Source organism: Toxorhynchites rutilus, chromosome 2 (assembly GCF_029784135.1).
Source record: "Toxorhynchites rutilus septentrionalis strain SRP chromosome 2, ASM2978413v1, whole genome shotgun sequence".
NCBI classification, from domain to species: domain Eukaryota; kingdom Metazoa; phylum Arthropoda; class Insecta; order Diptera; family Culicidae; genus Toxorhynchites; species Toxorhynchites rutilus.
This window is the reverse complement of record NC_073745.1, coordinates 254,955,274-254,971,664: the sequence shown is the minus strand read 5'-3', so window position 1 is coordinate 254,971,664 and position 16,391 is coordinate 254,955,274. Positions and strand designations below refer to the sequence as shown.

The 16,391-nt window shown below is 36.7% G+C and overlaps 1 protein-coding gene across 1 annotated transcript in view; it reads right to left on the bottom strand.

Moving 5' to 3' along the window:
- Positions 1-942: 942 nt before the first annotated feature.
- Positions 943-16,391, bottom strand: part of LOC129765492 (protein escargot-like) — a 121,688-nt gene continuing 106,239 nt past the window's right edge. Inside the window, exon 2 of the mRNA XM_055765864.1 lies at positions 943-15,049. Within this exon, the coding sequence (XP_055621839.1) occupies positions 13,593-15,049 (1,457 nt within the window). The 3' untranslated portion in view covers positions 943-13,592. The remainder of the gene's footprint in view (positions 15,050-16,391) is intronic.

Here is a 16,391-nt window from a genome sequence, read left to right as displayed (position 1 = left end):
GGTCGAATACTGGAGAGAGCAGTTGAGAAAAGGGAACCCAATTCAACAATTAATAAATAATCTATTTTTAACATTGGTAATACACACGACATATAAGAATTGGGAAGTACGCAAAACAGATTAAACGTTCACATAAATATTATAAAGAAAAAGCTATTGAACTGATTATATACAATACGAAAAATAGGTAAATTATAATCTCTACTGAGTTACACCAAGTTTACGTGCATTACTCCCAAAAATGAATGCAAAAATGAATAAATCTACAGATGGTTATTTTTAAACATAAAAATGTGTGTATATTGTGTGTTTAAGATGTGAGAGTGTGATGGTACATATTTGCTAATTTATATTACCATATTATAGTCTTTCAAACTGTACCTATCTACAATAAAACTTCTTCTACATTTTTTTCGACTCGGGCTCGTTAGTGTTGCCCCAAGGAACATTCTACCAACAAAGTCCAATGCTTGTATTTTATTTACTTTGTGACACTCATACTTCAATTTATCACTAGCACAAAGCATTTAGGAAAATAACAAAAAAAAACTTCAATAAAACACAACCCAAAAATGGATACAACGGGAGAAATTCAACCCGCATTGCATTGCTTCCAAGCTCTTTAAGTATTCTACAATTTCATCTAATCAACATCACGAAAACGAAAAGCAATAATTTTCAAGCGAACCAAGCATATTTCGATTAACAAATGGTCAAAGTTTTGGAGGTACTTACCCTGCCACAAAATGGATTTCTTTTGCGAAACGAGGTGAATTTCTCCGACAGGAGGAAGAAGAAAAAGGGAAAACACAACCAACCAAATTTGGGTTTGACAGCCGACAGAGAAGAAGAAGAGTCTAAATCAACACAAGGGGCAGACCGAAAGGAAGGTGAAATTTTTGGAGTGTAACCAATACGAAAATGAAAACAACTTTTGCTTTGCTTTATAAACTTTCAAATGTTTTTTTTATGTTTTCTATATTTCATTCGATTTTTCTGTTTTTCTCATCTCAATCAATAATAATATAATAATAGAGTTTTTTTTCTTTGAATGTTTCACTTCCAGTTTAGGTTTTCTATCTTAAACAATAGTTTTTTTTCTGTTATTGTATAATATCAATAATTTAATCAATAAGTACTGTATGCGTTTTTCCTTGTTTTGCTAGCACTTTTCATTACTTTCGTTACTTTTTTTCTCTCGAAGCGCTCTTGTTTTTTTTTGTTATTCGTTTGTTTGTCGGGAAATATTCCTTAAACCGTGTGCCAAACTTTGTGTGTGTGTGTTGAAACATTTCAAACGTCCAAACAACTATGTTTCCGTTGTTCGTTACTAGGTTCTTTTTGTTTGCTATAAAAATACTTTTGTTTCCACTTTTTTTTTCTTTTGTATGCGATGTTTTATTCTGTTCAATGTTTCATTTAAATATATTGTTCACTACTACTGTTTTTTTTTGACTGTTTGTTCTGCTGTGTGTTTTTTGTTGGGTGTGTGTTGATTGATTTAAACATTAATCATCGCCGCGCTTCGCTCTGTTTTAAAACTTATGTCCTTCTATATATTGCTTATATACAATTGCTTCTTTTGCGCTTCTAATTGCTAGTCTTGTTTTCATTCTCAATTAAAAATCAAGAATCGATCGAGTATATGCTTGAGTACTGGTTTTGAGAAATTTGTTTTACTTAGTTAAAATCTGCTGGATAAGTTAGATAAATTATAGAACGGTAGGGAAACGAATCTACTTAAATAGAGCTGAAAGAGAGTTTCTGCAAAACTTACTTCCTATGTTTGTTTGTTTGTTTGGTTTTGCCGTTTAGCTTTTATTATGTTTTAACGTCTCAATGGGCGTGGACTACATTATGTGACTCATCCGGGAGTACAAAAGAATATCAACTATCAACTATGCTAGAGTAAATGTCACTTTGTTTACGTTATTGTAACTCTGCTTGTTTTCCTCGCGTTATTCTTAGTTGGACTATTTTTTGGTTTTCATTCTACTGTATGGGACCTTCCCTCGGTTTTATTATATATACAGTTTCCAAGACGCGTTTGCGTCATTTTGAACCCTAACGATCCTGAGAGAGGGGATTTCCTTAAAACGTAATGAGATCATTAAAAAGCCTAGCGCGTGTCTTTTTTTTTTAATTTTGACTAGAACACACTCCTCTTACAATCGCTTGCGAATTGCTTACCAATTGCGTAGTTTTGGGGGAGGTACTCCCGCGTTGGATCCCGGGACTTTTGCGGAGATCCAGCGGCGCGGGAGGTTTTATAGTTAACTCTACTGCTGAGAACGGGGGTAATGATTACAAGGGGTTTTTTACCGAAATTTAGTGTTGAGTATATATGATGGTTGAGTAAAAGTTATCTAGGATAAGATACTAATTGCTCGATTATTATGGACCTAAAGCTCTTGTTTTCCCGTTTGGATGGATAACTAATTGTGTATGTCATATGAGAGTACAAATTAGAATTGACAATCGCTGTCCTCCCTCGCGAACCAGGCGAGACCAGCGGTAGGGATCTCCCGTATCCGAAGAAACGAAATTCAAATTGACTATACAATGCACAAAAGGCTGTCCTCGACTTATACTAGTTTCTCTTGAAATGCACACAATTTCACATTCACCACTCCAAGGTGTTGGGTTGAGGGACCCCTTCGGGGTCGCACCCAGCTCCAACCCTGCCAAATACTATTGCACGTGTTACCCACATCCGTCCACATAAGCCCGTTCCATCCAGTTTGAATGCTTCTTGGGGATTGGAATAAAAATGAAATCAAAAAACAGTGGAGGGGAAAAAAGCTATCCTTTACAAGTCTTTTCACAAGTGTCTGCTTATCATACTTTCCTCACAAATTAAATCAGATAAAAAGGGATCGCCTTTTGGATGTCGCCCATTTGACACCTGTCAACCCAAGCCAGCCGAAAGATAATTCATTATCGGTTTCTACTTCTTTTTTCTAGGGAGAAATGGCGACCCCAAAATTTACAACCGAAATACTTGAAAAAAAAACATCACGATAGAAAATTCAACGGGAACGCAAACGAAGATGATTGATTCGACAAAAACAGTTTTTTTTTGTGTTGGAAGGATAATGAATGTCATCTATTTACAGTGTCCTGTCAACTCTGGTTGAAAGCTTCACATATAAAATCTAAGGCTACCAAATCTAGCATCCGTATCTACGTATCTACATATTTGCAGCTCGGTGTCTTATATATTTGCATCACCTTTTTTGCTAGTTTGTTTAGTTTTTTTTTTGCATTGTGTGTCTCCCGTTTTTCCTATCGACTTGCGTTGCGTATTGCGAGAAATGATACATCCATTTGTTCGTGATCGGTATTTTGGAGAATATTTATAAGTTTCAGAATTTTTTTTCCTGAGATATTTTTATTCTGGAATCCGGTTGCACTGGAGACCGCTCGACTCTATTTTGATCGGGCAACACAAATGTGGCAACCTTGCCATGATGCAGAGCACGTGTCGAAATAATTCATCCGTGTTTGTGAAACAATTCACATACTCTATCAGAACAGCAAGACCGAACGCGGTTTTAGCGGGTTAAACTTGAATGAAAACTATTAAGTAGGTACTTGATTTTATTTGAATACCACATGAATGAATTTTCTTATTTTCCGCTGAAAATCCACGTTACAAAATCAAAATCAGTGACAATTTTCATTCGAGATTTTTCCTCTACTTGCCGAAAATGTGTTTTCATTTATAATTTATTTTTAAAAATGTACTTATTTCTCCTGAAAATCCACCTGCGGTTAACACAAATGACACACGGAATATGTTTCAATTTCGATCGTTATCCTGAACTTTGGACTTCCTGAATTTTCCAGAGGTCCAGAATTGATTCTATGAAAACCACGGAAAAAAATGAATTTAACTTCTCAGTTGGATTTTCTCCGAGTCAGCGGGGGAAATAGAAATAGCAAAGAATTATTTTCCGAAAAAGGTAAAATGCATGGAAATCAGTATCATTTATCTGTGTTCAATTTATAAAAACTTTATCTGTTGATGGATTCAGGTGTGTTAAATAATTTATTTTTTAATTTGTTGAATATTTATAATCGTTACACTGTTTTAACAGTTTCACTGTAAACTTTGAAAGTGTCCCAATTCTTCGTCAACTTGCACTTTTGTCTTGAATATTTTTATGATTGTTTTCATAATCCTCTGTAAAAAAATGAACTGTATTTTTAAAGTAACGAATCGGAATCCAAAATCGTTTACTGAATTCTAGAACCTGTGAATGGAACACAACTCTCGATTTGTCATGTCACTAGAATCAGGTTCCGTATCCGATATCATGAATCTGTGTCTGGATTTTGGATATGACGCGTAAATTAGCAATCTGAATCTGTCGCTTGATGAATCTTTCTGCCACCTAGAATGTGGGTCCAGAATCCATTCGGTCGATATAAATTTAATATGCGTATAAATTTTGTATTCGGTCGTTCGAATCGGAAACTAGAGCCTCTAAAATTTTAATATCGTGGCAGAGTCCAGAAATTTATTTCAAAAATTTAACTGTGTCAATCCACCCGCAGACTTAAACTTGAAAAGATTTCTAGTCTCTGTAATCATTGACATTGAAACATTTTGAATATTTTCAAATCTCATGAATATTTACACTTTTTGAATATTAATTTTCTTCGGAAAACACCGAAATGTTTTATTCTCCTTTTTTTAACTCAGAATCTAAGTCTCCTATTCGTTTTAATCGTTTGAACAGCTTTATCTGAATTCGTCGAATCGAAAGCATTTAAGTTTATTGTTTCGATTAGTGAATACGAATTTATTCAATTTGTATTTCGAATCATGAATCGGAATCCAAAATCGCCAACCAGAATATCAAACTAGAGAACAGGATACAAATCAAGATTTCTGAATCTCATAGATCCATTAAAATAGATGGATGTCGAATTGTTTACATCGTGCGAACTATTTGAACCAGCCATTGGAATATTAAAGCCTCTGTGATCATTGGGTTGTTAAGAATAACTAAATCGGAATGCGCTGTAATATTCAAATAGTAATGAATTGTTTGAATATGTAGAATCTTTGGAGTATATGGAATGTTCTGAGTTTCTTGAAGATTAATCTTCTTTGGAATCTTTTGAACATTTTTTTCTTTAATACTAGTTTGGGGAAAAATTTATCCATTATTTTCTCGGTAGCTGGCTTTAGTGTTCGATATCTCGCATAATATCGATCAGACTATTTCAAGTTTAGGCTCGTTATGAAGGTGATATTTGACACTAAAAAAAGCTTTAGCTGTTTTTTGTTTGTTCCATTCAGTTGTGAGTCACAGGGCGGTAAAAATGGAGGTCAACAAAGAGAAAATTCGGTACATTCTACACTTTTTCTTTTATAAATGCGAAAATGCAAGCCAGGCCGCTGAAATTATGAAAGGTGCTTATGGTTCCGAGAGCTAAATTGGGATGTTTTAATGCATACACCATATAGTCCGGACTTGGCACCAAGCGATTACTACCTTTTCCTCACATTTCAACATTTCCAGAGTGATAAGAAATTGGTATCATTTGAAGATTGTAAAGATCTATTGCTGGAGTTTTTCGTAAATAAAGACCAAGACTTCTATGATGGAGGCATTACGTAGCTACCCTTGGAATGGCAACACATTCCACAACAAAACGGTGCATATTTGAACCAAATCGAACAATCTGAAGCATATTGAAAATAGTTTTGAATTTCACCCAAAATTATGGATAACTTTTTCCCCAAGCTATTATCAAAGTTTGAGCCTTTTATCCGTTTTAGTCATTTCAACAGATTTAACTTGTTTTGGATCGTTGAAAGCATTTGAATCTATCGAACGGTATAGTTTTGAGCGGTTTTATTTTTAGGTGGTAACCAAAATCTCAAAACTAGAAAACAAACACCAAATCTGAATTTCTCATCTCAATGGAATAATCCAAACCTGTCGAATCGTTTGAATCATCTGAACTGTTTGAATCAAGCTTTTGTTTAGTTTGGTCTATGTAGTCATGTGGATGATGAATTGGGATGAGTCTAATATCCTTTTTTTTTAGATTTTGATTGGACTGATTCTGAATTTTTGAAAGTATTTAGTTTTTTTAGCAAATCATTTGAATTTTTTATCTTTTTATCTGTTCAAGCGTTGAAATAATAATCTTTTTTTTTCATTTGTTTTTAATGTTCCTATGGGTTTATTTGAACTTTCGAATTTATAGAATATTATAGATTTTGCCAGCTTTCAAGCTGTTTTGATCTAATGAATTGTTCGAATATTGACAACTTTTTGAATCCATCAACACCGTGCAAATCATTTTCATTAAGATTTGTCTTTGTTATATTGCGGAGTATTTCGAATGTTTAAAAGCTTTTGAATGTTTATAATCTGTTGACTTTCTTTCAAATATAAAAGCTATAAAAGATTCGTTTTTCTTTCAAAATTTTAAACTTTTTCTTGGGTTCTTTTTGGATCTTTGGAAGTATTTGAATCTATTTATTGGTTCATTTATATTATTTTTCAATCCTTTCAATCTGTTCAATCGTTCCAAAAAAATTTCTATTTTAAAAATCTATAATAGTTTATTATAGATTTATTTTTAATTGTCTTCGAAACTATTGAAGGTCGTTTTTCAATCGTTTTTCAATCGATCAACCAAACTGTTACAATGTTCATTATTTTGAACTTATCATATCCGTTTAAATCCATTGAATTTTAATTCAATCCTTTCTTTCGAATATCAGCTTCTTTTGTTCTATATTTTTTGGCTTATTTATATCTGGTGCGAACGATATAGTTTGTTACACATGGTGGAACAATCCAGAAAGTAAGTCACCATTTTTCGTGTGTCAATTTTTGGTATGAAATCGCGTCTGTGTCTTGAAGCATCCGCCATATTTACCTCTTGTTGCCTTGTAGTTGTTTCTTGTTTCCCAAAAGTGAATCAATTGAAGAAAAAAAAACATTTTTGACGACTTTAAAGCCATTTGAACGCCATCGTATATTGTGAAAGGTTCGAAACTTTCAGAAGAAATTTTTTATCGGTTAAATCAATTTAACAATCAAATTCTTCAAACAGGCAATCAACAGTTTTAGTTTTAATTTCATCTTTAAGCTATTAGAATTGACCCAACATCTTTGGAATTCTTTGTATTCTCTTCGAAACTATTGATTCTTTTGCATCTTTTTAAATTCCTCTATTCTTGGCAAAGGGTCACGCACCCTAGTTTTTTGTTCATGTTTTGGGACCATTTGTGGGGAATCGTTAGGCAATTTAATATTTTTCTTTTATTTATTCATTTATTTGTTTCTTTGTTCATTTATATATTTATTTGTTCATCTATTTATCTATTTATATATTGTTTATTCTTTTAGCGGTTCATTTTTATGTTTGCTTTTCTCATCTTTTGATTTTTTTCAATCGTTTCAGATGTTCAGTTGGCGCCATTTTTTTGTGGGAATTCTGGAACTGTTTCAACAATTCCAGGACTCTTTGAAACGATTGATCAGTATTAAATCTTTTATATTCCTCGATTCTTGGAGTTTTTCAGAACCTCGAAACTATTTTTATTTTTGGTCATGTTTGTGTTTTTCGAACGGAAGCGTTAAGTAATTCGATTCTTTATTGTTGGATTATTTGATTATCTATTTAACACAAACAATTCAAACTACTCACATTCTTCTAGCGGTTCATATCTGTGTTTTTAAATTCTTCCAAATCTGTTCAAATGGAATTGGGACCATCCTGCACCGATATGCTCGGGGCTGTTTTGGAATTTGAGAATTGTTCCAAGTTTAGAACTCTTTGGACTCTCTTCGAAACAATTGATTATTATGGATATTTATTATTATTCGATTGGTGAACCCTTTAAGTTTTTTTTTAAATTTTGTTCGATCATTTCTGGATTCGTTAAGCCATTTAATAGTTTAATTTGATTTGTTTATTCATTCATATTTTTTTAATAAGAAAAATAACATTCAAGCTGTTTAAATATTTTAGCGGGTTGTTTTTGTTTTTTTTAATCTGTTCAAACGTCCCAACAACTATCTTTCCCTATCGATTTGTTCGAAACTATTTGGAAGTTGTTCCAATAATTTCAGAGTTCTTTGGTGTCTCTTAAATGCTATTGATCTTTCCAGATCTTTCGAGTTGATCGATTCTTATGAATTCGAGTTTTCAAACTATTCTGAACCGTTTATTTTTTTCATTGGTTCGTTTCAATAAGCAATGCATTTCATTCATTCAATTAACTTGATTCGTGTTTTTTTATAATTCATTTAATTCATTGAGGTTATTGAAATATGTTAATAATTTACCTTATATGATTCATTCATTTCATTCAATTCATTCAATTCGTTTAATTAATTTAGTTCATTTAATTCATTTAATTTATTTCATTCATTTAAATAATTTAATTAGTTCAATGAAATCAAATTTAGAATCTTTTCAAACGTTCCAGCAACTTCAATTTGGTCGATTATTTATCCATTATGATTTTTTTCAAGTGTTTGAATATTTTTATTGTTTCAGTTTTCCAAACTATTAAATTTTCGTAACCGTTTTAGCCGTTTTAGCCTGTGTATTCATTGTATTCTGATTTGATGTGTTTGGGTGTTTATGATGTTTCAAATATTTTCTAATATTTTTTTCTACTCCAACTAAATCCAGCAAGCGTAAAATCGTATAAAAAGCCCGAATTGGAGACGATATACTTATAATGTCGTATATACCGATATGCGACATAATTCGATAATGATACGTAAAATCTTAGTTTTTCAAATGTGCAAAACGTATATTTTAACTGGAATATACGATTGTAAATTGATTCGTAATCATATACCATTTGTCAAATAAAAACTTATTCGATCATCATGATCGTTGCTGAGTTGATGGGCTCAAACCGTCTAAATGTGTTATCGGTCTAAATATATTAGTGGTAAAAAATGTAACACTAATATATCAGAGTCATCCTATAATTTAACACTTTTCAATAGGTCCAATTAAGCCTTAATTTTAGGCTGTTGGAATCGTTGAGTTTTTACATGGAGGGAGTTTGCGTAACCTAAATGACTGCGCGGCCCATTACCAAGCGATCGAACGTAGGTTCAATCACAGGGCTTCAAGGGCCTTTTTCAAGACTAGAGACCGAAAAACTTTGTAGTTTAAAACCTCTATAGTAGAAAGAGTAGAATCAATGTATCAAATGACAAGAAATTGTAATTTGGATTTTTGGAAATATGGAAATTCGGAAATTTGGAAATTTGAAAATTTGTAAATTGAAAACAGATTATTCATGCCAGATGGCAATACTTGTTCATGCGTTGTCGTATATTGATGACATATGTGTCATTTGAAGTGTCGTCAAACGTTCTCGCGTAGCAATCAATTCAGTATTGATAATCTGGAGAGAATGAATCAAAGCATTAATTAACCTTGTTGACAGCTGTCAAGTCGTTTTGAGTAACTATAATAGGTGGAATGATGCGAAGACATCTTCTGTAGGAGTGGTACCATCTGCGACGATTAGTTTGATATATTGTAGTATGCGGAGACATACCTCTTATTACTATGGATGATCATTTCTATCAACACACAACTCATCATCTATTGCAGCCTAATTTCGCTGATATCCTTCACGGGTAGTGTTCGCACTATGCAAATTGTTGTTAAAATTGTGTAACCAGCAGTATTCTATTTACAAAACATAAGCTCGGGAGCTAAGGTAGAAAAATTCAGCCTCCCGGGAAGGAACGATAAAAAAAATATTCACTTCACTTACGCCCTAATTCGTTGTCTAAGAAACGTTGCTTTTCGTTCAGAACTTTCGTTGCTTATTTGAACAGTTTTTCGTTTACTCTTAGTTTAGTTGTAAATTGGGGACTGTGTTTGTGTGAGGAGCGCTCCAACACAACCGAACAAAACTCAGCACATCATCTCACGAAAAACTGCTTGTTTCGTTGTCTGTTTTGCATTTTTTTGTTTTTTGTTTTCGAGAATGGGAAGGAATTTTTCCAGTATTAATTGTTAGGCTGTTAGTAGAACTTCCGGTGTGGAAAAGCGAACTAATGAAGCAAAACGGCATCTACAGAAATGTACACTCGGGGATCAAGAAACCGGCTCTCCTCAGGTTTGAAGGAAAACTGAGTCCACTGGATTTTTTTTGTTCCCAAATAAGACTAGAATAGTACTTGCTATAAATAAGTTTTCTTTGATTACACCTTAAGGACTAGGAAAATTGAAAGGGGGTGTTCTGTACGTGTGTGTGTGCTCGGTATACCATTTTCCCGTCGAAGGAAACCTGGCATACCTTACACAGCATTACCACTAGACTAGGTGAAGACTAGATTTTTCCGTGTTTGTTTTTTGATCATTCATCTTAGATTCGCTAAAATTATTATCTCATTCACTAACTCACAATTTTTCACATAACTTTTAACAATCTTTTCTTCTCGCGTTTGCTCTTAACCACTAATTGCCCTAAAAAACCCTTAACTGCTAGGGGTGCTTATATTTTCTACTATTTTACAGGTTTTTCTTTTTCAAACAAAACGGGGGCTGTAACTGTTTTTTTTTTCTTTGTTTTGATGGTTTCTTCGTACCGAAGAAATGTTCTGTTTGTTTTTAAAACTTTTATCCACTATATACCTAGTAGTAGGGACTGCAAATTACATTTGCAACTTCTTGGGGGGAAGGGGACTAATACTTCTTAGTTCTCTTAAACTCTACTTACAGATTGCTTGGACGTTTTCATGATTTAGATTTTCCTGCTCTCGAACCCGAATTGCTCTCACTTCTCTAGAAAATACTTATCATCATTCAACTGCTCCGTTATGATGGGACTGAGGGATGTTCGGCAGAATGACAATGGGCGAAACATGGCATTAGTGATAGAAGTAGGCGCGCCATGAATAAATAATTCACTAAGTAGTGAAGTAGTGAATCAGTTTCTTGGTAACAACAACATGGGGTCATCCTCGCTATTAATGTGATTGCATAGAAGAGAAAAGATCAAAAGAATGGAATAGTGAAGGAAAACCAAATTCAAAGGAAAATTCCGAGGGTATACCAAATGTGCTGAACGCTTGCAAATAATATCGCATTTGATTGCTTCTGGGAATGAAAACAGTCTAACGTTATTAAATTATAGCGCAGTAGAAAGTACTAATTAGTTTCTCAGTAGTATTGTCCATTGAATGCACGTTGTTATTGATACTTTTGAGAAAAAATAATCCAGCTGAATGTTATCTAGACTTTAAAAACGCTTGTATTAAAAAGTAAACAAATTTTACTAATTTTCATGTGTTCACCTTAATACCTGACGAAGAGACCACTTGTGCATCGTCAATCGTAGCAACCCATGAGTTTCTTAACAAAATTTGACAGTGCTGTCAGCTGAACTGCGGGAGTTATGGCGAATAAAGAAATGTGCTCCATGGTTTGTGAGCTCCATTCCGTGCCGAATAAGTAGTAAGTAAGTTGTGACTCAGAAACAAAGACTGCAAGTAATTGAGAATGAAGTTTTTCGGGCCCAACGGAACGTCACGGTCGTCATGGACGATGAGACGAACCAGTTTCTTTACGTCCCCCATCATGGGAGTAAGTTCCGACGTGAAGTACATCTCCCACATCCGGGTTCCCAAAAAAGGGTGTTTCGGTGCCTAACCATCAGCGAAAAGGGAATGTCAAAGCTGCTTTTCTTCCGTTCAGGACTTGCGGTGAACGGGGAAATTTACAGCACAAACTGCTTGCCGGAAGTTGCCTCCTTCTTCCAAAAATTTCACCCGGGCGAGGATGTAGTGTTTTTGCCGATCAAGTCTCCGCCCATTACGCGAAGGAGTCGCTGTGCAGGAGATGAACCACTTGAAGATAGATATTGTTCCTAAGTCCGCCAATTCTACGAATGTCCTCCAACTGGGTTCCATCGATAATTTCTGGGAGAACTCATAAATAAAGCTAAGCAAGAACTGAAAAACATGTCAACAAGTATGTTTTCCAGAGCAATAGCGAAAGCTCCGACCAACTGCCGGAAAATAATAAGTTAACAACTCAATTTTTATTTTCATTCAATAATTTCGATTGTGAAGATATTTATGAAAATCGTCTGGCAACCATCACTTCACTCGCGGCAAAACACTCCACAAACAGTTTGGCCGCATTGAAATCCGCATCGCATCGCATTTACTATGTCTTCGGCCTTTCGCTGTCTTTTTTTTAAAATCTATGGATAACTTTACTGCTAAGTGAAATAGAAAAATTACTAATGTATCGAAAATTGAAACAGTTATGCAAAACGCTTCGAATCTGTCACTAATGCCTTGTCCACCCGTCGCCATTGGTACTCCAGCAAAGTTAATTGTATTCTGCTTGAGCAAAATGCACTTCCCGCAAAAGCCAGCTTCGCTACAGTCCACTTGAAGTTGGTGGCGAAAGCTGTAGAACCTAGGTCAAGAAACAACCCACCTTGGTTTGATTGACGTGACCCCTGACATGTCCACCCTCCTAGTTATCGGCGACGGCTTCCCAATCGGGGTGACATTTTATCGAAATACAGATCCGTTATTACGCGATAGGAGTTAGCCACAAGTCCATGGAAAGAGAGCAACATGCGCGGTGACACGCTGTTGACGTTGTTCCCGATAACCGCAAACTTTTGAGCCCTGTCCGCCATTGCTGCTTACCCCGGGTTTTGTTCTTTGCTGTTAGACAGCGCGCGATAAGTGATAATTTGGACTTTAATGCCCGCTGAAAGTGAGTGAGAGACGGAGCGGAGAGCTAACGAAGTCGATTCTCGGGGTTGAAAAGCTAATTAACTCGCTGGTTTCATAACTTGCTTTAAATATTACACATGTTTTTCTCTCTAATAGCTTTTTGTAGCCTTGCTCTTTGTTTTTCAATTTTTTTTTGCTCTTGTTTTGATCTGTGTTTTGGTTTCTGTGTCGAGTGTCAGTTTGTTCTAATAAAAATAATAATGATAATAATAGTTTAATAAATATTATAAGAAAAGTAGCATCCTAGGCATTTAGTATAATAAATAGAGGACTGACAGCAGTGTCAAAAAACCTCACCTCACACGCTGTCAACGTATAATTGAATTCTAGTACTTCATGGGTAATTGAATTAAATTGCTTCGTTCAAAACATGAGATAGAAATGTATAATACGGGGTTTGGGGTTTGTGTAAATACTTGCTTGTTTTTGTTTCTTTTTTTTTTGTTTACATGTTCATGTGTTTTGTGTATTTATATATGTATATAACGTACGCGCACACTTTCGGCTTGAGTATAGTTTTGCGAAAAGTGTGGTTGCCTTTTTTTTGTTAATTTGTTAGATAAGAGAAGAAACAGTCAAGGAACGGGGAAATGAAAGATTCGTTAAAAGTAAAATTGCTACTTACAAATGCGCCTCCCACTCTAAAGCTTTGGAAACAAAGAACTTCAAAACCTTCTACCTTCTAGCGCAATTGCATCTGTCTGTCAGCTGAGTTTTTGAGTGAGAGGGGGGAGCGAATAGAGCTTCACACTGAACTCAGTTTAAAATAATACGATACGCCTTGGTGGCGGCCAGAGTGGCCACGTCCACTATCGGTTACCCGCTGAAGTTGACGTTTATGTGAACAGCCGCCGTTGGATGGGTGCCGCCGGTCGTCAGAATGGCAGCCGCCCCGTTGACGACCGATCCGAGCACTGCCGTCGCCGCGCTCGGGTTCGTTCTCAGAATGGCCGCCGTCGTGGCAGGAGATGAGCCGCTACTGCTCAGCAGACTGCCGGCGACATTCTTCATCACGAGTATGTTGCTTGGACCGGTGATACCACCACCTACCCCCCCAACCGTCGCCGTCGCCGCAAGGGTGGCAAAGTTTTGATTCAATGCTTCATCGTTGGTGTTTTCCTTTTTCAACATCAACTTTGGGCCCAACGTATCCAGTGCCAGTTTGCTATTGTTGTTATCGATGACTGTGTCCAGATTATTATTCGACCCAAGCACTTGGGGACTTAAACAGGAATCTTCCTTGAAGCAGGCCGACTCCAGGTGCTTGTTGAGGTATGATTTCAGGGCGAATGTTTTATGACAACGTTGGCACTGGTAGTTCTTATCGATCGAATGGGTCTGCATGTGGGCCCTTAGATTTGATCGATCCGCGAATGCTTTGCCACAGTGGGCACAGCCGTACGGCTTTTCGCCGGTGTGTGATCTCAAGTGACCCTGGAGCAGCCACGGTCTGGAGAACAGCTTACCGCAGACCCCACAACTGTGCGACAATTTGTGCGTTAGGACATGCATCGCCAGCGCGGGCATAGAAACGTAGGCTTTTCCACAGGTCATACACTTCTTCGCCGACTGCGAATCAAGACTCCGGTGCGTTTGTTTGTGCCGCGAGAGATTGCTGGATGTTGCGTATTGTTTGCCACACTCCGTGCATGTGTACTTGGCTTTAGATTCTAGGACCGTTTTTGGATCTGCGATCTTTTTCTTGGACCGTCCATCACTCACAAAAAATGCTTCATACGTGTACGCTACAGTCTTGGATGGCACTTCGTCCAAAGTGTTTGTGCTGTTCTTGTTCTCGTTCTGTTCCGGTGATCCGAGCGAACTCGGTACCGTTTGGGCTCGGTCCTCTTCCAGCAGCTGCTGGTGCTGGTGCTGCAGGATTTGATGGGGTGCGGGTGGAGGAAGGAATGCCGTCGATGCGCTGAGGTCCAGAATGGCGTGCGCCGCGTGTAGGTCTTCCTCGGCAGGGATACGAATCTCATAGTTACGAGGCCTATCGTCCAGCGAGTAGGGTCGGTAGATGTCTTTCTTTTTGGGCGGAAGCGACAGTGCCGTTCCGGAGCTGCTCGTGAACAGGGGTTTCTTAACGCATGAAGGACTGCCGCTGCTACTGCTGAGAGGTGAACTTCGCAACGAATCCGCTCCGGGTGATCGTGGAGGAGAGGTCGGAGTTGGCGGCAGGATGTAGTGGGTGGTTTGCTGCTGGTAGCCGCTGTCGTGTTCTAATTTCGGCAGAAAGGCGGAGAAGTGGTGCGAGATGTCCGGGGAGTAACCTGAATCGGAGCCGGGAGAAAAACGAGAAAAACATTATTAGAAGTGAGAAGAAGTTTTATTTTGTTTGAGAAACATTACGTGGAAGCGCATTTTGATTACACTATATAATTACTGAAAAGTTTTGATAGATATATTGAGAAAAGCAAAAGATGGATTGAAAAACCCAGAAACGTTTCTAGAAAGAGTAGTAAACTGGTCATGTGAATTTGAAAATGAATTTCTTTTGTCGTTATAAATAAATACACAAGCCGTGAAAAACTACTCTGTATATTCTGAAGCCACAAAATCGTTTCGAACATTCTTAAAATTGAACATACCAGGTTCTAATTCGGTTCAAAATGAAACAGCATATACTAAATTTGTGTTTTGAATTTGGAAAAATCTTTTCATCTTTCTTTTTTATTCGAAAATTTGTATTGATATCTGTAATAAAGTATGAACTCAACTTTTTCCCATATATTTAGCAAAATAATGGTGTGAATCACGTAGCGTAAATCATTGTAGCAATAATACTCATTTGAAGTGTAATATAGATTTACAGGGTTTTCCAACTTTAAATTCCGAAAGTAAATTGAAATAAAACACCAAATTAATTTCAATTTAAAGTTTCAAATTAAAGTTTGGTTTATGCCATTATGTGTGAAATACAACATCATTCAAATGTCCACCTAGGGCTTCCTCGCACACCTTGATCCGGAACAGGTAATTTTCGATGACTTTTCGGCACATATGGGGTGGTATCTCGGTCATAACTTCACGAATGTTGTCTTTCAAATGTTCAAAAGTTTGCGGAGAGCTGGCATAGACACGGTCTTTCGCATAACCCCACAAAAAAAAGTCATGCGGGTTCAAATCGCATGATCTGGACGGCCAATTGGCATCACCAAAACGCGAAATTATGCGTCCCTCAAATTTCGTTCGCAATGTGGCCATGTTCGGTCGTGTTGTGTGGCACGTGGCGCCGTCCTGCTGAAACCACATGTCATCCGTATCCATATCTTCAATTTGTGGCAAAAAAAATCGGTTAACATGCGGCCATAGCGCTCACCATTCACAGTTACCGTCTCGCCGTCCTCATTTTCAAAGAAATACGGCCCGATGACTCCACCAGGCCATAATGCGCACCAAACAGTGAATCTTGGCGGATGCAATGGCCTCTCAACAATCACGTGTGGATTTTCTGAGCCCCATATACGGAAATTTTGGGTGTTCACATAGCCACCGAGCTCGAAATGTGCCTCATCGCTGAAGAAAATTTCATGCGAAAATTCAGCATTTTGCTGCTGTTGTTCGTTCACCCAATCGACGTATGCCCGACGCATTCCATGGTCACCACGCTCT